The sequence below is a fragment of the Macaca fascicularis genome, chromosome 20 (assembly GCF_037993035.2).
Source record: "Macaca fascicularis isolate 582-1 chromosome 20, T2T-MFA8v1.1".
Classification (NCBI taxonomy): Eukaryota; Metazoa; Chordata; class Mammalia; order Primates; family Cercopithecidae; genus Macaca; species Macaca fascicularis.
In genome coordinates this window covers 51,667,013-51,686,569 of record NC_088394.1, presented here as the reverse complement: position 1 = coordinate 51,686,569, position 19,557 = coordinate 51,667,013, and the positions used below count along the sequence as shown (strand labels likewise).

At 47.6% G+C, this 19,557-nt stretch overlaps 1 protein-coding gene across 2 annotated transcripts in view; it reads right to left on the bottom strand.

Moving 5' to 3' along the window:
- Positions 1–19,557, bottom strand: part of SLC6A2 (solute carrier family 6 member 2) — a 50,039-nt gene that overhangs the window by 8,368 nt on the left and 22,114 nt on the right. Inside the window, exons 5-9 of one of the 2 annotated variants that reach the window (XM_015443246.4) lie at positions 12,376–12,514; positions 5,145–5,279; positions 3,022–3,125; positions 1,726–1,850; positions 914–1,026 (exon numbers count right to left, since the gene is read on the bottom strand). In XM_015443246.4, coding sequence (XP_015298732.3) covers positions 914–1,026; positions 1,726–1,850; positions 3,022–3,125; positions 5,145–5,279; positions 12,376–12,514 — 616 coding nt within the window. The remainder of the gene's footprint in view (positions 1–913; positions 1,027–1,725; positions 1,851–3,021; positions 3,126–5,144; positions 5,280–12,375; positions 12,515–19,557) is intronic. The other variant, XM_065536638.2, reaches the window with a different exon arrangement.

The following is a 19,557-nucleotide window of genomic DNA, read 5'->3' as shown; positions in this document are numbered from 1 at the left end:
TCTCAACAGCTACCTGTCTCCTGCCTACTCAGCCGGAGTGGGTACAGGTAAGCTGATAGTGGAGTGAAAGCAGTAAAACACCAAAACCTGTGTCACACATTTACATGTCAATAAGGGTCTCTGGAAACAACTCCTGCAGAAGAGCTTCTAGTGATGGGAACTTCAGGCAGCAGTTTTTGATACGGATTTTTGGCTGCCTTTCTAATGATCAAGCAAAGTGGTCACTTCAAACTCCAGACTCTTAGAGTCTGAAAGGGTCTCATATCCCACTGCTATGGGCAGATTGCTTCCTTATAAGGACACTGTGAGGGTAGACAAGAAGCACGCAAGCTACCACTTTCCTCTCCTCTCCCCTCCTCTTGGCAGACACTGTTAATCAAAATCAGTATTCTTCATTATAAGCCCAGAAGCAGCCTCAAAATCCTTCTCAACACCCTGCTCCTGGCAGATCTGATGATTGAAAGCAAAAGGCAGTGGAGGGAAACCCAAGTGCCAGCTCTTCCATAAGATTTTTTGCAAACTTCCAGGCATGATGTACTAAGTAAGGGTAGACATATCTGAATGTCAGCACAACAGCACCACAACCCTATGCCTTGTGTTCTCAAATAGGGTTCCAAACAAGTGGGACGGGGGCAGCTAAGCATAAGGCTGACTTGTCTGAAGTCTCTTCTTACTTGGATTTCCAAGATGTCAAAGGGATTCCTATGGCTCTTGGCTTTGGCCTAAGTCTTATCTTTTTGAGTGAGGACTCACTTTTTTTTTTTTTTTTTGTCTGCATTTAAATAGGGCCTTCTGGAAACAACTATTAACCTGGTGTTTGAATAGTGGGAACTTCAGGCCCAGCACTGTGTGTTGGGGAAGGGAGTCAGGACCAGTGGGATGGGGGACAGGTATCCTAAGCAGGGTCACTCACTGAGCTGTCAAGGCCTAGCGCCAGGAGCATGATGAAAAACACGACAGCCCAGAATGTAGATCCAGACAGGGTAGAAATGGCCTCTGGATACAGGATGAACACTAGGCCAGCTCCTGTAAGAAACATCAAGGACCTCATCAATGGCTGAAACCATTGGTCTGAGCTGCACATAGTAGGGGAGCATCTGCGGGCCCAATTGTTCAGTCATGTGTGGGTGGACAGAACACAGGTCTAGAGATAACAGATGAAGTCAGAATGAACTTACAGCTCACCTGTGCATCGGAGAGGTTGACCCCCAACAGCCAGGCTGGAGAGCAGTTCCCTGCCTGGACAGCTACAGGCTACATGCTGCAAACCCCACCTCCTATATTCTACAAGGGGTCTACTCTTACTCACAAAAGCTTGGGGTCCTCAGAGACCCCAATTCAATTGCTCACTAGCTGGGTGATGCCAGACAACGTATTTAGCTTGAGTCTCAGTCTTCCCATTTATAAAGTGAGTCTATTGACACTTGCCTGGCAGCCTTGTGAGAACTAAGTGGAGGTATTTCAAGTGCTTAGCCCAGGGCTGGTACAAAGAGGACATTCCAAAATCTGTTCCTTCCACCTTGACTCGCAGGGTGCATGGGGCTTGGGACTGCTTGGAATTCCCACTAATAACCTCAGGGTAAAGTCAATCACATTGGTGGTTTGGACACCTCCATGGACAGCCTAGCAGTCCTACAGCCATGTAAGAGCCATGCAGCCAAGAATAAGGTGGGCTTCTCAGCTCCCTCCTCAGTGGGCTGGGGCCCAGGAGGGCTGCCCACCCACCTTCTGTGGCCACATCCTCAATGTTGACCTTGTGTTCATGGGCCATGTAACCAAGGATGGAGAAGATGGCGAACCCAGAGACGAAGCTGGTGATGCAGTTGATGCTGCTGGTCAGCAGGGCATCCCTGGGGGAAGAAGCACAGTGAGGTCAAGTCCCTTGACACCCTCAACCCTATGCATTGACTGCTGGGCTGGCTATAGAACCTGCAGCCTGTCCCCAGCATCAAAGGCCATCCCTCCTTCAGCAGCTCCTGCTGCCACATGGATCCAGGGCCCCACCATCACTGGTGCAGGAAGTAGGCTAACTGCTTATGGATGGAACAGCCTGATACCAGAGTCTACCGGCAAACTCCTGCCAGGGAATTGAGTCACCGGTCTCCTTCAACAAACATTCCATGGTTGCTCCCCAGTGCCTCCAACTCCTCATCCTGTCATTCAAGAGCTTTGCGAAGAAGACCCAACCTTCCTTATACATTTATCTTCCAAGACTCCCAGGGTGAACTCTGAACAAACCATAAACTGGTCCATAAACAAACCACTTCCTTGCATTTGCCTGTGTTGTCCCCCTTCTCCCCCAGTGCCTGCTGTCCACTCCACATCTGCCTAGCACAATCCTAACTATCCTCCAAGGCTCATCTCAAATTCACCTCCATGCACTGGTTTTCTTCTGTCAGGGGGCTGATCACCCCATTTCCTTACCTCCCTATAGCCTGTCCCGCTGGTATGAATTCATCAGACTCTGTCATGTACCAAAGACACTGTGATTCTCTGCCTTAAGCCTTGGATAGAGTGTAATGGAAGTGGACCCAAATTTGTGCCTGTGCCTGAAGTTCCCACAGCACTGGGCCAGCAGGAGGTAGCACTGAGTGCTTCCTGAACTGAGCTAGATCATGGCCTTCTGAGTCTCAGTCTCCTATGGAGTCTCACCTCTGACCCAGCCAGGCCCTCAGCAGCTGGGATATTCCACCACTGCCTGCCTGGGCATCTGATGGACAGAATCCATACTGAAATCTTCACAGTTCTGCTCTGTCACAACTACCCATCTCCCGGTGCTGGTAACCTCAACTTTTCCCATTCCACACCCCACATTTGTTTAAGAGGCATCCTGAAATGAAATGTGGTCATCAGAACCCTTAGAGGACATGTTGCAGTTTATAGAATGCCCAGGATGGTTCACAAGAAGAAAATTTGGCTTGCGCAGGGAGAGTTGGCTTCCAGACCAGAGCCCTCTCTGCCATCCCCACAAAAGTCAATCCCCAGGATTTAGAGCTCTCGGAATTCTGAGAAGAATCTTACCTGTAACAGTTGTTGTCAAATTTGTTGTAACTGGCAAATGCAATCAACACTCCAAATCCAGCCCCCAAGGAAAAAAATATTTGAGTTGCGGCATCAATCCATACCTGAAACCAGCAGACAAAAGCCATCAGCCTCTGCTTCCGACAGCACTGGAACACCTCACTGCTCTGGAAGGGCTGAGAAACCCTGGGGATGCTCTGAGACCAGAAGAAACATGGTCTGAACCAGAGATGGGCAGCCCTGGCAACTCCCTTCCCTGCATCCTGTACAAAACAACTGCAGAGAGAGGCTGGGCCTCTCTAGCATCTCCCAGCCTTGGGTAGTCATGAGTGAGCTCACCCTGTAGGAACTCATTCACTCCATTTCATGCCCTGATTTTCAAAGAAAGTTAACAAAATGAAAAGTTCTAGGCTAGAGTGTGAATGGGGCAAGAACACAGGGTTATGGCCATCTTAGGAGTTACGGAGATGGCATTTTCAGAAAGTGAGGGCCATTCCTAGTAGGCTTCTACAAGCCATAGACAATGGTGACTCCTTGGGGGCCAATGGGGCTTACTTATTCCATCCGTTGGGTGATAAAAGCACATGGCCGGAGGCCTGAAGATCTGAATTCCTTTCTAACTTCTCTGCCTCATGTTCTAGCCCTAGTCAAGTTCATTTCTCTCTGTGTGTTTCTTCATCTGTATAATGGGGATAATTATACTTCACCCGCTCAGACTAAGAGCTGAAATTCAGATTTTTTTTTTTTTTTTTTTTAAGCCAGAGTCTCACTCTGTCACCCAGACTGGAGTGCAGTGGCGTAATCTTGGCTCACTGCAACCTCTGCCCCCTGGGTTCAAGCATCCTGAGTAGCTGGGATTTCAAGTGCACGCCACCATGCCCTGCTAATTTTTGTATTTTTAGTACAGACAGGGTTTCCCCATGTTGGCCAGGCTGGTCTTGAACTCCTGACCTCAAGTGATCCACCCGTTTCAGCCTCCCAAAGTGCTGGGATTACAGGCGTGAGCCACCACGCCCAGCCTTGCAATTCAGATTTAAGAGATTACTGTCATGCTCCCACTGGTATTAGTCCAGGCTTCCCCAGCTGTGCAAACAGAGGGCAGCATGATCTGATGGGGGAAGACAGATCTGCTCCTTGATACTGCACTGAGGGCTTAGCTTCTACACATCTGAAAGGCTTAGCATAAACAGTCACAGAACACATAGAAGTCTGACTTATTTTTCAATTTACAAGGCTGATTCGTGTCTTATGCTCTGTTATCTTTCTGGCAGCTACTACGAAAATAGGTTTTCTCTTGGTTACTAGTCTATAACATTGCAGTATGTTGGAGCATTACAACTATGGAGATGCATATTGGGATGCATCCCTCTTCATCCTGTGCTGCTTAGGCCTGCCAGGATTATTATGGGTTCAAATAAAGAAGCCCGGAGAATTGTAAGATAGCATGTTGAGGTGTTCTCACTGAGGGGCCCTGCAAGAGGAGGCTGGAAGTAATCTCAGCAGTTATCTTAAGATGCTCAAGGTACTGAGTACCTCTAGTATCTCTATGATAGTCTCTGCTCCCACCCTCCCTGCTCTGCACTGGACTCCACTACCAAATTCACCCACTTTCACCATAATTTGGGCCTCTGGACAGGGGCAGTGGTTGGATGAGGGTGTTGGGGAAGAGAATTGGCAGGGCCTCCCTGGTGGCTAAGACTATCCTTGTGCTGACATCACAGGATGGTGGCAAAGACCAGGTTTGGGGATCTGAGAGTAGCAAGAGGGCAGGGGGTGACTGGGGTTGGCTAGGGAGCTGTGGGCACAGGACAGGAGCAAGGTCCCAGGACATCATGTCCTCTTCACAGGGAATTTCTCTCCTCAAAAAGAGTAGTCTGTGAAGACCACCAGATGGAACCGCAGAAACTCAGGCCTCCAGAGAGAGATGGGTGGGCTTATGGAGACTATCAGGTGCAAATCCACATTGATCAGATGGGGAAGCTGCAGCTCAGACAGGGAAGGATCCTGTCCAACGCTACACTGCTCATTTGTGGCAGAGCTGGGACCAGATTTTCCATCATCACCTGCTCCTGAAAACCCTCCCACAAGCCTGGCCCAAGGCTTGGTGGTCACTGAGCACTGACCGTGGCCTCTTTCAAGCGGTAGAAGTCGATGTGCAGGTAGGCATTGATGCCGTTGGAGGCGCCGGGCAGCGTGACGCCGTGAACCAGGAGCACGAACAGCACGAAGTAAGGCAGCGTGGCTGTGATCCACACCACCTGGGCAATGGATAAGTTCAGGTGAGAGCCTTGCTCTGGCCCCAATCCCGTGGTGGGCTGGCGGGGCACAGAGTCCTTTCCCAGTCATGCTCTTTCCCACCTTCCTTTACCCAAGGCACACGCTACAAGTTCCAGTTCTAGGAAAGGCCCTGAGGCAGAATCCAGGGCTAGACCAGTAAACGGACACAGGTCACACCCTAGAGCATCTCAGAACCCAGGGTGAGAGTCAGCTGCACTGGGGATAGTACTATGATGGAAGCCAAGGGCACAGCAGGGCAAAGCCTAGGTCCTCATAGCACAGGATGCCTCCTCATCCACAAAGCCACCTCTCCTGACTCCTTCAAGGAAAGACTCTTGACTCCATAAAATGAACAGCTTTCCCATAGATAGAGCTCTCTAAAGGAAAAGAGCCTAGAGAGGTGGTGAGGTACCTGTCATTGAAGTTGTCCAAGTGTTGCTATGAATACAGCCATTGGCAAAGGATTGTCTAGATCAAGGTGCAGTTCATGGACCAGGCAGAACTAAGTACACCCACCTTTGTGCTATCCCCGTTCCCCATCAGTCCTGTGTCCATCACACCATTGCTACCGGTTGCTGCATGCACCTATCTGACTGGCAGGATATTTAGAAATCTCAGTCTCTCTCTCTCTCTCTTTCTTTCTTTCTCTCTCTCTCTCCCCACTCTCTTTTTCTCTCTCTCCATCCTCCCTCTCTCTCTTCTTGCCCTCCCCTCCCTCATCTCCCTCTCCTCCACTCTCTCCCTTTTGTTTACATCTTCCTCTTTTTCTTTACCCCCCTTCAAGCATATTTTCTTTCTTAAGCACATTGCCCAGGAAGGGATGTGGCTGGACAGAAAGCAGAACCTCTGACCATTCTTCATCTTAGTGGGAACAGATGTGGGACACAGACAATGTATCTTGTTCAGGAACACACAAAGGAAGAGATTATTCCAGACTAAAAAGAAACACCCCATCCCCTTGTCCAGGTTGGAGGAACAGAAAAGAAAGGTAGAGGCAGGGATGGGGGTGTTATGTGGGTTTCCTTGCTGTTCCTTCTCAACCTCGGCTACACATTCAAATACCCTGGGGGGAGTTATAGGTAAAAATGTTAAAGCTCAGATCCCATTCTTGGAGTTTCTGATTTAGTTGGTCTAGCGTGGACCTGAAATGAGTATTTTTTTAAAGCTCCCCAGATGATAAAATTGTGCAGCCAAGGTGAAAAATCACCACTAGGCAGAGACAGCCATGGGTAGCCTTGCAGAAAGAAGGCTGTGCCCAAGTAAAAACTCAGGTTAAGGTCAAGGTAGTCAGACTCAAGGAAGACTCAGCTGAAACATGAGAAGACTTATAACTTAAATGCCAGATGGTTCCACCCCCGCAAAGCCCTGAAACTACGTAGCCCCAAGAATCTTCACGCATCCCTAAGGAGAAAGTGGAAACCTTGAAACATGAAAGTTCTTTGCCAGGATAAAAAGATATGGGCTCTAGGCCGGGCGTGGTGGCTCACGCCTGTAATCCCAGCACTTTGGGAGGCCGAGGTGGGCGGATCACAAGGTCAGGAGATCGAGACCATGGTGAAACCCCGTCTCTACTAAAAATAGAAAAAATTAGCCGGGCGCAGGGGCGGGCGCCTGTAGTCCCAGCTACTCGGGAGGCTGAGGCAGGAGAATGGCGTGAACCCGGGAGGCAGAGCTTGCAGTGAGCCGAGATTGCGCCACTGCACTCCAGCCTGGGCGACAGAGCGAGACTCCGTCTCAAAAAAAAAAAAAAAAAAGATATGGGCTCTAAACAAAAATGGAGACATAGCAAATAAAGTCATATGTTTTTCATACTTATGTTTAAGGATGGGGATTTATCCTCTTCTTTTACTTGTCTTTCCCACTAGATCATGAGCCCCTTAGAAGTAAAATCCTATATTTTTCAAACTTGAATCCCCAGAACCTGACACATGTGAGTCCTAATAAATGTTTATTATATGAATGTTTGGACTAGGCAGCGGTGCAGATGAATGATTGGATTGTTATGTAAATGGATGGATGAGTGGATGGTTGGATTATGATTGGGTAGCTGGTTAAAAGAATGGATAAGGTGATTAGGTGGGTGGAGGGTTGAGTAGATGGATGGATGGATGGATGGATGGATGGATAACTGGATGGATAGATGGATGAGTGGGTGAGTGATAAATCAGAAAGTTAGTGGATGACTAAGTCAAAGAATAAATGCATGAACAAGTGAATGAATGAGTAACTGAGTCAGCATTGGAGTGAGTAAATGCATAGTGGTAGTCACATCTTCTGGGCTCAGAAGGAATCAGGAAAGCCTCCTCTGTTTCATGTTATCAACTTGTTTCTCCATCACTCCCTTGTTCTAAGAAGGTCTTTGTGGAAATGATATTTCCACTTGTTTTCTTTCAGGGAGGCAAGAACAGGAAGGCCAAATTGCATAACAAATAAGGAGGGAAACATGCCCTGGAAAGTGAAGCTGTTGCATCTGGGTGACCTTATGTTAATCAATCTTGGATTCAGTCTCCTGATCTGGGACAAATAGGTGTAAGCTCTTGGCAAAAGGCACAAGGAGGAGCTCTCACATCTCCTTGTGATTGGTTCTAACTGCTCTGGTCTCCTAAAGCTTATGTCAATAGCTGCAGCCCAGCTGCAATGCCCAGCCCAGCAAACCAGGTGAGACTACACTCCTGTCATCAGAAAACAGTATCTTGACTTCTGACTCCAAGGAATCTCCCATTGGGCCTGGAGGTGGCCCTGCATTGGCCATGTTTGATGGCTATGGATTCAGTTTCCCTAAGGAATACATCAGGCCGTGACTGAGCTGAGACCCTGACTATTATAGTCAAGCATCAAGATAGCAGGGAACTTGTTTTGTCTGTGCCCATGCGTTCAAAGCTAAACCATCTGAGTCCTGTTGAAGATTCTCAGAATTGGCAGTGGGTATTACTTCAGCTGCCTAAGATCTTGTGTTGAAAGAAGGATTCCTGGATCTTTGGCCAACAGTTCACTCATGCTCACATGTACCCTGAATGCACAATGGGTGAACAGAAGAAAGGCTTGGGTTCTGTCATCTCCACCCCAGGCTTCTCAGCTCTCAGAATTCCAACTTGCAACACAGCTCTGGCCATGAGAACCTAGACTTAGTCCAATTTTGAGCACATGATCAAGAAAGTAATGAGCAGCTCATTGGTCTTGGCAAATGTCCTTAGTCCCTAAGGGAGGTCATTGCTTTCTATCACTTTAAATCCATACCTGCTGGTGTTTCTATGGATAATTTGTGGGGTTCCAGGGTGCCAAATTCAAACTGATGGCTCACAATCAAAATGAGGACCTTGGCTCCATAAAAGAAGGAACTTTCAAATTGATAGAGTTCTCTCAAGGGAAAGAGCTGCCCAGGAAGGTGGTGAGGTGCTTGTCACCAAAGTGGTGCAAGCCTTGCTATGAATCCAGGCATCGAGCAGAGGGCTGCCTAGATCAAGGTGAGGTCCACAGACCAGCAGCATCAGCATCACCTGGGAGCTTGTCAGAAACGCAAATTCTCACCTCATCCCCACTGAATCAGGCTCTCTCAAAGAACGACCCAGGAATCTGAGTTTTAGCGAGCCATTGCGGTGATTCTTACACACATGAGAGTTTGAAAAACACGGCCCAGGACCTGCTCTAAGGTTGACTTGGAAACAGATGACACATGTCTGCACTTTATCACTGTGCATCTGAATCAATTTACCCTTTACTGATTAAGAATTCGTGATCCTCTGAACTGGGTTTTAGGGACATTTTCACTAACAATAAAGACATAATTTTACAAAGCGGGATTTATGGGGTGTGGGGTAGGCACTGACGTTACTGAAGAAAACACCAAGCTACAAATATTTTAGTCTATGCCTCACTCATGTGTGAACGATGCTGTTCATTATAATTGAGTCCAATCCAGTCACTAAAGCAAGCCAGGACCAGCACAGCCTTCACTTGCCAAGACTGGAGGTATGAACATTTGCAATTCATTTGAGGCCAGCTCTGAGGCTATGGAAGCCTGCTAAGAAAAGCTCAATGTCCTGTTCCAGGTTCAGTCTGGAAAGAAATAAGCAATACTCTTGGTTTTCTCATAAGCCAGTTTATAAAAACAATTAAAGACAGAGTACAGGAATGTCCTGAGTGAAGCTCCCCATTCTAGAAATCTCGTCTAGAAATCTCATCTCCATGGACTGCCTGTGGCATGCCTGCTTAGGGACTCATGCAAAATGTGGGCTGTGGCTTCGGATGGCACATGCAGAGGGGACTCATATTCCTCTCTCATTGTGTTTCTACATGGGGGACTTTCCTAGTGTAATACCCTGGTTCGTGCCTCACCACCTTCTCTGCAGGTGCATTTTGGAAAGAACTGAGCATGCTCAGCCCCACTCCTCCTGGTCTCTTTTGCATCAGCCTGCCTGCAGACAACATATACTCCACTCTAGCCAAGAGCTAAACTAAGTGGGACAGGCTCTACTCTCTTTGGTGATGGCCGTGGGGAACCCAATCTCGGAGTGCAATATTAGAAGTCTATGGTTGTCCTATGTCAAGGCCAGAAGCAGTATAAAGCTCATACATCTTCTACAGTTCACAGGGGTGGGCCCTGTCTCCCCCCAGGGTCTCTGTCTGTGCCTGCAGAGGCCAGGAGAACTCTGTTCCTGGTACCTAGGAAAGGTGCAGCGAGTGCTAGACCAGGCTGGCCTGGGACTTCCGCATCTCTACGGCTTTGCTTATGTAGTTCCTTCCACTGAGAATCCCTTCCCTCCACCCCCACCTCTACCTGTGCCTGCCTGACCTTGTAGACCCAGCTCGAATGCCACCTTCTCTATGGTCTTTGGAGACACTTTCAGTTGAAAGAGCTTCCTTTCTCCACTAACGCAGCATCTCACACTTTTTGACCACGACTCATGCTAAGAAATACCTTCAATATCAAGACAAAATACACATAAACTTACAGATTGCTGTAACTGAAACAAAAATTCCAACAGACAGCTCTTACTTTACTATGTGCAATGATCTCTCATTATCTAGACTTTTTTATTTTTAAAAAGTGTGATGACCCATTAAGCTGATTTAATTACGGTTTTTAAACCCACAGTTTGTATTTCTATTGAAATGTAATTCGACTACTGGATGTGAAATTATCTCCAAGGTAAAGTTAAGCTTAAAAAATAACAAGATATATAACACTGCACATAGTTTGTGACCACTGGATTTTATTAAATGGGGACGCACACATATGTCTCTGGATAGAGACCCAAGAAGCTGGTGACATTGGTTGATCCATAACCTGCCTGCAATACACATAGACTAAAGCAACTGAAGAAGGAACCTGTCTTATTCTCGCATCACTAGTACTAGCATCAAGCCTGGTACATAGTAGGTGTCCATAAGTGGTTGATAATTTGAATTAAATTCAAAAGAATACTTAATGAAGTTCCCCAAACTTATATACCCACCCATCCTTCAATCATCCAATAAATATTTACTGAAGACGTACTAGGTGCCAGGCATCAGAATGGTAATGGTCCTATCCTGGTTTTGCTAAACCCTAGACTTTCTCCAAGCCCTGGTCTGCATTTTGTTTGAGTGTTTTCTTAGGGTAGATACTGTGTCTCCAACATGCTGATAGGAAATTCTATCTTCAGTTCTTGATGGATTTCATCCCTACTGGCTGCTGCTCCCCTGCTACTTTCTTTGCTCTCAATGGTATGACCAAGAACTCTAAGAGTATCAGAGAGAACTCTGGTACACACCCCCTTTCCAAAATCAGTTGCCTAATGAGGCTTCTCCCAAATGAACAACCATCTGATTAAGGTAGACTGTTGAGGTGTGGCCCCCAATGAACTCACACCTGTGTGTAATTCCCTCCCATATGGCCACTAGGTTTCACCAAAACACTTGTTTTAGTCATCGGGACAATAGCAAGAATGATGCAAGCAGAGACTGGAAGAGCTACTTGTACACCATTGAGGCTTGTCTGCTTGGGACATGTTCTTGGAACTCAATTGCCATGCTCTGAGAAGCTCAAGCACCATAGAAAGTCTATGTGGAAACATTCGAAGATGCTCTGGTTGGCAGCTCCAACTTAGCTCCCAGCTAGTGCCAACTGCCAGCAATGTGTATGCACCATCTAGAATAGCCAGCCCACTGAAGCCATGTAGTCCAAGAAATATCACATGAAGCAGAAGGACCACCCAGCTGATCCCAATCAACCCACAGAATTGTGAGAAACAATAAAATGGTTGTTATTTTGCATCACTACATTTTGGAGTGGTTTGTTACACAGCAGTAGCTAACCAGAACACTGGAAAGAACATTTCCCATCCACATCCTCTTTAATACAGTCAAGCTTCTAAATAGACCCTGTAGAGCCCAAATGGGGTCGTTGTTCCCATGATATTCCTCAGACTAAAAATCAACAGGAGCCATTTCCTGAATATTCCACACCCTTGAGAGGCTGACTACAGGGAGACAGTGTCACCCAAGTTCAGAATGCCAGCTCTGGACTGGCCCTCATGGGTCATCTAAACCTATGCTCTTCTCATCAAGGCACCTGGAACTCTGGGGGCACTTATTTCTGTATCGGAGGAAACACAAAATCCAGCATACATCTGAATATCTTCTAGAGCATTGTTTTTTTCCTCAAAAATTCAGAGGGGGGATTTATTGATTTTATGGTCATATTCCAGAGTAGGATGCAACATTTGCAAGAAGATTTAGGTCGAGATTCAAGATTTATCAACGGCATATTGATAGCATCTCTAGACTTTGTCCTGAGGCCTTTGGGGTATCCCAGTCCCTGGTCTCTGCTATTAAGGAAGCTTTGGCAGGAAAGTGTGAGAAACTCTGATCCACTTATACCCCTTCAACCTATTGTTGGCAAGACACAGACTTGGGGAAGGGAAGGGAAAGGAAGGGAAGGGGTTTGTCTAAGTCAGTGGCAGAATTGGGGCTTGAGCCCAGGCTTTGCACTTCCAGCTCCATCTTTTTTGTCCACTAACTACATAATTATTGCTAGAAATAATCACACCTGCCAAGTTTGATATCCCAACCAAAAGAGAAACAAAGAGATATTACCTTTCCTGATGTCTTCACCCCTTTCCAGAGGCTAAAATACAAGATGACGACGACGACCATCAGACAGAGCAAGAGCTGCCACTGGGGCAGGCCGATGTCGTGAATCCCGCTGCTCTCATGAAGGTGCAAGACACCACGCCTGCCCAGAAGAGAGGGGAGGGGACCAGGGTAAATGGTGTCAGGGAGGACGACGGGAGCCATGACCACAGGCCAGTTCCTGCAAATGCACACTGATGGAGACAGGACCTGGCCACTCTCCCCTAACTCAGGGGTCCCAGCCACTGCCATGCATCACAATGGGCCTGCCCTGGTCAGCCATGGCCTGTGCCCAGGACCACTCTGTCCTAGGAGAGGCAAATCATCTGGGGAGATTCCAGGCTTATGGCTGCTTTTGAAAGACAAAAATCTCTTCAGTGCCTGTTGCTCGCCTAGCCTTGGAGTAATAAATAGGGAAGGTTCCTGTCCTCATAGAACTCACACTGTAAAGAGCAGTTCTCAGCAGGAGGGAGGACTATTTTGCCCCCGACCCCCACCCCAGAGGATATTTGGCAATGTCTGAGATGTTTTTTATTGTCATGACTTAAGGAGAGGTGGTGCCACTGGCATGGAGACTATAGGTGCTGCTAAACATGCTGCAGTGTACAGGACAGTCTCCAATAACAAAGAATGACCCCTCCCAAAAGGTTCATATTGCTGAATCTGAGAATCCCTGGTCTAGAGACTGAGACAAGAGTGAGCATTTCTCCTATTGGAGAACAGCTACTAAAGCTAAAGATATGCTTACCCTGTGCCCTAGGTATTGACTCAATAGAAAATTGTACACATGTTCACCAAAAGACATGCTCTAGAATGTTTATGGCAGCATTATTCATAATAACCCCAAATTGCAAAGTACTCAAACATCCATCAACAGTGGAATGGATAAATTAGGATATATTTATAAAGTGGAGTATTTTTTTTTTTTTTTTTGAGACAGGGTCTTACTCTGTCACCCAGGCTGGAGTGCAGTGGCACCATCAAGGTTGACCGCAGGCTCAGCCCACCCAGGCTCAGGTGGTCCTCCCACCTCAGCCTCCCAAGTAGTTGGGAGTACAGGTATACATCACCACACCTGGCTAATTTTTGTATTCTTTTGGAAGAGACTGGGTTTTGCCATGTTGCCCAGACTGTTCTCGAACTCCTGGGCTCAAGCAATCCAACTGCTCCAGCCTCTCAAAGTGCTGAGATTACAGGTGTGAGCCACCACATCCGGCCTAAGTGGAGTATTATACAGCAATTACCTCCAGAGGGATGACTCTCGCACATACTGCTGAGAAAAAGAAGTCAAAGCCAGAAGAGCACTTCCGTCTGACTCCAGTCATATAAAATTCAGCAACAGGCAAAACTGACCTAAAGGATTAGAAGTCAGGGGAGGTGTACCCTGGGACGGGGGTGAGGGGGTTACTGACTGGGAGAGAACACGATGGGGACTTCAGGACACTCATCATGCTCTTTCCTGAGCTGGGTGAGGTTACTGGCTGCGTTCAACAGGTATCATTTTCTGAGCTGTCACTTGATGATAGTCACTCCTTTGGAATATGTTAGCTATCAATAAAGTGTTTGGTTTTTTTGTTTGTTTTTGTTTTTTGTTTTTTGTTTTTTGTTTTTGTTTTTGTTTTTGTTTTTGAGACGGAGTCTTGCTCTGTCTCCCAGGCTGGAGTACAGTGGCACAACCTTGGCTCACTACAAGCTCCGCCTCCCGGGTTCACGCCATTCTCCTGCCTCAGGCTCCTGAGTAGCTGGGATTACAGAAGCCCGCCATCATGCTGGGCTAAATTTTTGTATTTTCAGTAGAGACGGGGTTTCACCATGTTAGCCAGGCTGGTCTTGAACTCCTGACCTCAGGCTATCTGAGGTTTACAGGCATGAGCCTCCGCGCCCGGCCTGGTTTTTTTAAGTAAGAAAAACGAACAATCCTAAGGTGGTCTGAGAATATTGGGGTCCCTTGTACAATCTACAATGAAGAAATGATAAAGAGAATTGTAAACAAAATGACCGTTTGCTAATGAGAATCTAATCAAAGTCGGTTAGGAGCTAAGGAAAGGTCAAATGAGACAGACTGCTGAAACAATACAGCAGGTCCCAGGGGAGAGGGATTGCCCTGACCATTCTGCACCCTTGCAAAGCAAAGCAAACAGAACTGGGAACAATTTGGTGTGGTATTTGCTCTGCACCCTAATCGTTCATTCCTCACTGAAGGCCCGCTGTGAGCCAGCCCATCTGGGCCTTGGACACACACAGGAACTGCTCGTGCACCGTCCTGACTCTGCCTGGTGGGCTTGTATCGTAGCATGGGAAGCAACACTACATGCAAATTCACAATAAAGCATGACACATGTTGGGAGGTTCAAGGGAGCTGCAGGGGCCCCCACAACGAGTTCCCACTGGGTTCTTCTCTGTGTCTCACACTCAGAGGCAACAGTCAGCTGCACATTGCCCAACACCCTTCAAAGCCCAAATCCAGTGTCACCTCTCCTAGGAGGCCCCCCGATCACCCTTGATAGGAATCCTTCAACACTTCCAGTTCCTGTGGCTCTTGACTCAGTTGCTAAGAGAGTCTGCCTGTTCCTGCAAGGTCAGGGCTAACTGTATACAAGGGTCTCCCAGGATGAGGAGGTGAATTAACCATTCCTGGTCCCCAGTGCTAAGCCCAGAACTGGCAGTTAGACCTGTTAGCTCATGAGAGATCATTGGATTAGAAACAGATAAATGCTCCCAGCCTTTCTTGCTAAACCCAACAATCCCTCTACTACTGAAAATGAGATTCCAGGATCACCCCAAGGAGAACGAGGAAGGAAAGAGGGTCAGTCTCCCACACACTCTCAATCTTTCTCTTAGCAACTCCTCCCCTCACTTGTGGCAAATTTCTAACCCTTTTGCCCAGATCTTTCATACTGCCCAGGGCACCACACATTTTCCCATGTGGAAACTTCCCTGTCTCATTTTATAGGCGTTTGCGCTCAGCTAGAGGTCCATTCAGAAAGTAGCTGCTTAATAGATTTACATAGCCAGGCATGGTGGCTCATGCCTATAATTCCAGCACTTTGGGAGGCCAAGGCAGGCGGATCACCTGAGGTCAGGAGTTCAAGACCTGCCTGGCCAACATGGCGAAACCCCATCTCTACTAAAAATACAAAAATTAGCTGGGTGTGGTGGTGCATGCCTGTAATCCCAGCTACTTGGGAGATTGAAGCATGAGAATTGCTTGAACCCTGGAGATGGAGATTGCAGCAAGTGGAGATCTTGTCACTGCACTCCAGCCTGGGCAACAGAGTGAGACTCCATCTCAAAAACAAAATAAAATAAATTTATACTAAGGTGTTAGAGGCAAACAGCTTAACATATCATCCTTCCCTGGAAGGTGGCTTTAATTCCAAAACACACATTAATGGCAAAATTGTACACACCTGCAGTGGATAAGATCAATTGTCTGTCTGCCAGAGGCAGATGACAGCCCTTGCTGGAATCGTCACGAATGATGCAGGAAGATTCCAGGCTTGTAAGGAAAACATATACCCTGAGTCTGGAAACTTACTTAGCTTATCCTTGGGTAGGAATTAAATTTGTTTCCAGGCAGGTGAAAGAAAGGCTGAAGGCCACCAGCGATGCTGGTTCATTCACTCTTTCATCATTTATCCACTCAAAATAGATGTCTGTTATTTGAAAGAATGTGAAGAAAAATAGAAAAATGTGGCACAGAAATTGTCTGAGCTCTGGGGTCAGATAGACCTGGCTTCTCACTCTAGCCCTACCACCAGCTCCTGTGTGACCCAAATCCTTTTACTGATTCCACAAACTCTCTCTGCACCTCTGCTCGGAGCCAGGCAGTGTGCCAGGGGCTGGTGGCATGGTTGTGGAGAAACAGGTGACGGCTCCAGCCCCCTGGGGCTCTCAGGCAAGGGGACAGTAGTGAGTGTAAGCATTCCCCATCACCGAGTCTTTCTCTTTTCAGTAAAAGGGTTCTGATGAGGGCCGAGTTATAGAATATCAGATAATAGTACCCTGAACCCAGGAAATGCTCAATAAATGGTAATTATAATGATCATTATGGTTGAGTCCTAGGCTTCAAGGAGCAGCAGGTATCAGCAATGGAGTTAAGGGTACCCAGAAAACTCAGTAGAGGGGGTCAGTTGGGGAGACTCTGCTGTGAAGGTGGCAGGTGCCTTCTCTGCTGGCCGGAAAGGTGACAAGAGGTACACCGGTGTTGGGGAGGGAGCAGTGGGGAGAGGGGATGTGAGCATGCGTGAATGAAGGAGCAGAGTTGGGTAGGTCATCAAGGTCTACCCAGACCAATGCCCCCTCCCCAGAATGGCCCCCATCCCTGCAGCTCCCAGGCCAGCTGTTGTGGCCTTAAACTCCCACCCTGCATCATCTCCCCCATGCAATCAGTTGCCGTGTCTGGTCCCCGCTAATGCTGTCTCTTGGTTGCTCCCTCCATCACCACCCCCACTCTCCCCAACCCAGGCCAGACCCACATTCTGTCTGTGATGGTTAATATTGAGTGTCAACTTGATTGGATTGAAGGATGCAAAGTATTGTTCCCAGATGTGTCTGTGAGGGTGTTGTCAAAGGAGATTAACATTTAAGTCAGTGGACTGAGCAAGGCAGACTCACCCTCAATCTGGGTGGGCACCATCTAGTCAACTGCCAGTGTGGCCAGAACAAAAGCAGGCAGAAGAACATGGAAAGACTAGACTGGTGTAGTCTTCTGGCCTACATCTTTCTCTGGTGCTGGATGCTTGCTACCCTCGAACATCAGATTCCAAGTTCTTCAGCTTTGGGACTTGGACTGGCTTCCTTGCTCCTCAGCTTGCAGACAGCCTATTGTGGGATGTCACCTTGTGATCGTGTGAGTCAATACGACTTAATAAACTCATATGAGATGTATATCATTAGTCTATCCCTCTAGAGAACACTGACTAATACACTGTCCTTCCAGAGTTATTGTAAATGACTCCCACCCTCTCCCAAATCCAGTCTCTCCGCCTCCTGTCAGGCCCCTTAAATCCACTGTCTGTGCCACTGCAGAACCATCCATCCAAAGTGCTGTTCTAACCTTGCCACTCTCCTGCCTCCAAAGCCTCAGAGGCTTCTTAGCACCTAAAACAGTGGTTCTCACTGGGGGCAACTTTGCCTTGCCTTCCAGGGACATTTGGCATGTTTAGAGAGACATTTTTGGTTGTTATACCTGGAGAGGAGGGAGATGCTGCTGGCATCTAGAGGGTAGAGGCCAGGGATGCTGCTAAATATCAGATACATAAGACAGTGTGCACCCCTGTCCCCCAACAAAGAATCATCCAACCGAAAAAGTTGAAAGCATCGAGGTCCAGAGGATAACAATGTAAGTCTCTCAGAATCTGAGGCCTTCCATAGTCCATCCCGTGCCAAGTTCATCCCCGGCCTTGCCACACCCTGCCTTTCACCCCTGGCAGCAGCAAGCTACTTGTCAGTCCCTGGTCATAGGGTGCATCCATGGCTCTGGGCCTTGGAACCTTCTGTTCCTTCAGCCAGAACACACATCCGAGCCCAATTTGTCTACCTGGCAAACTTCTCATCCTGTTAGTCCTAACTCAAAATGATCCCCTGACTTAGACCCCTCTGCTATGTCCTAAGAGAGACAGAGAAAGCAGAGGAAAGGGTGGCAGGGCATAGGCATATTTAAAAAGACAGAGGACCAGGCTGGATGTGGTGGCTCACACCTACAATCCCAGCATGTTGGGAGGCCAAGGCGGGTGGATCCTTGAGATCAGGAGTTCGAGACCAGTCTGGTTAACATGGTGAAACTCCCCTCTGCTAAAAATACAAAAATTAGCCAGGTGTAGTGGCGTGCGCCTGTAGTCCTGGCTGCTTGGGAGGCTGAGGCAGGAGAATCACTTGAACCTGGGAGGCAGAGGTTGCAATAGCCAAGATTGAGCCACTGCCCTCCAGCCTGGGTGACAGAGTGAGAATCTGCCTCAAAAAAAGAGAACCAGAGGCATGTAATGACCCTATCTGATGCTTAATTCCACTACTTCCTGTGGTTTTATGGGACAGGTGTTGAATAATGTCAATTGTCATTTGGTTGACTTGACTATCCAAATAATGGGAGGGGGGGCGGGAAAAAGCATGGAACCAATCGTCCTTCCCCTGAACCTTGCCAAAATGCCTCTGGTGTCCAATCTCATGGTTGAAATGCCCCCCCACTGGCCCAGCTGATGCCCCATGCATGCGAAGTCCACTTTCAGGGTTGTAGAGGTTGTTTAGGTATTTCATCAGTGAAAAGATCTGGACTCCCAAGCTTACGCCCAAGAAAAGCAATGAGAATCCAGCCCCCTCTCCCCAGCAGGCCCAAGCCTTGGGGGTTAGTACAAGAAACTTGTTCTAGTTTTCCAGAAGTTTAATGAAAATGAATCATCGTTAAGTGTACCATCCAGGCTTTCTGAAGTCTACACGCCAAAAAAGCTCAATTTCTCACTTGATATTTAGCACAGATGATTAATACTAGGGTGGAGGGAGACTTTTCTTCCTCACCAGGGACCACCATGGGGTGGAAGTTTTCTATTGCCAGGCACATGTTCACCAAAGGTGGCCTTTTACAGATAAAGTTACAGAGCTGCAGAGTTTCTTTTAGCGTGGGGCTGCTTGGCTTCGGGCCCAGAGTCTGGGGAGAATAGCAGTTTTGTTCCCTTAAATGATATGCTCAGTCCATCAGCCTAAATGAGTACAGGGTGATAACAGAATTGGCCAGGAGGTTTGGGGAAAGAGAAAAAATTTTCTATTTCCTCAGGATTGGCACTAGGAGTCCCACTTACTGAGTTCCCAAACTGAGTTAAGGGGACATTTTTCAAGCAAAAACATTTAGACAAAAGGGCAGCATGCCATTAAAAAGAAGTCCAGAGGCAGCTGATGACAGTGCTGTGCATTACAAAGCACAGAGGCAGGCTCCAGGCAAGAAAGGGCGGTGTGAGAAGAACTCCTATCTACTTGACGAGGCCCCTGCACTCCCAGCTCTGCCACTTACCTAAATCCTGAGCCTCTACTCTCTTATCTGTAAAATGGGAATAATTTCCACCTCCATGAACTGTGAAGATTAAATGGGATTTGGATGTGAGGAGATCCTCAGTGCTTGGCTGATGGTAGCAATGAAGGTTTGCACGGTTAGTG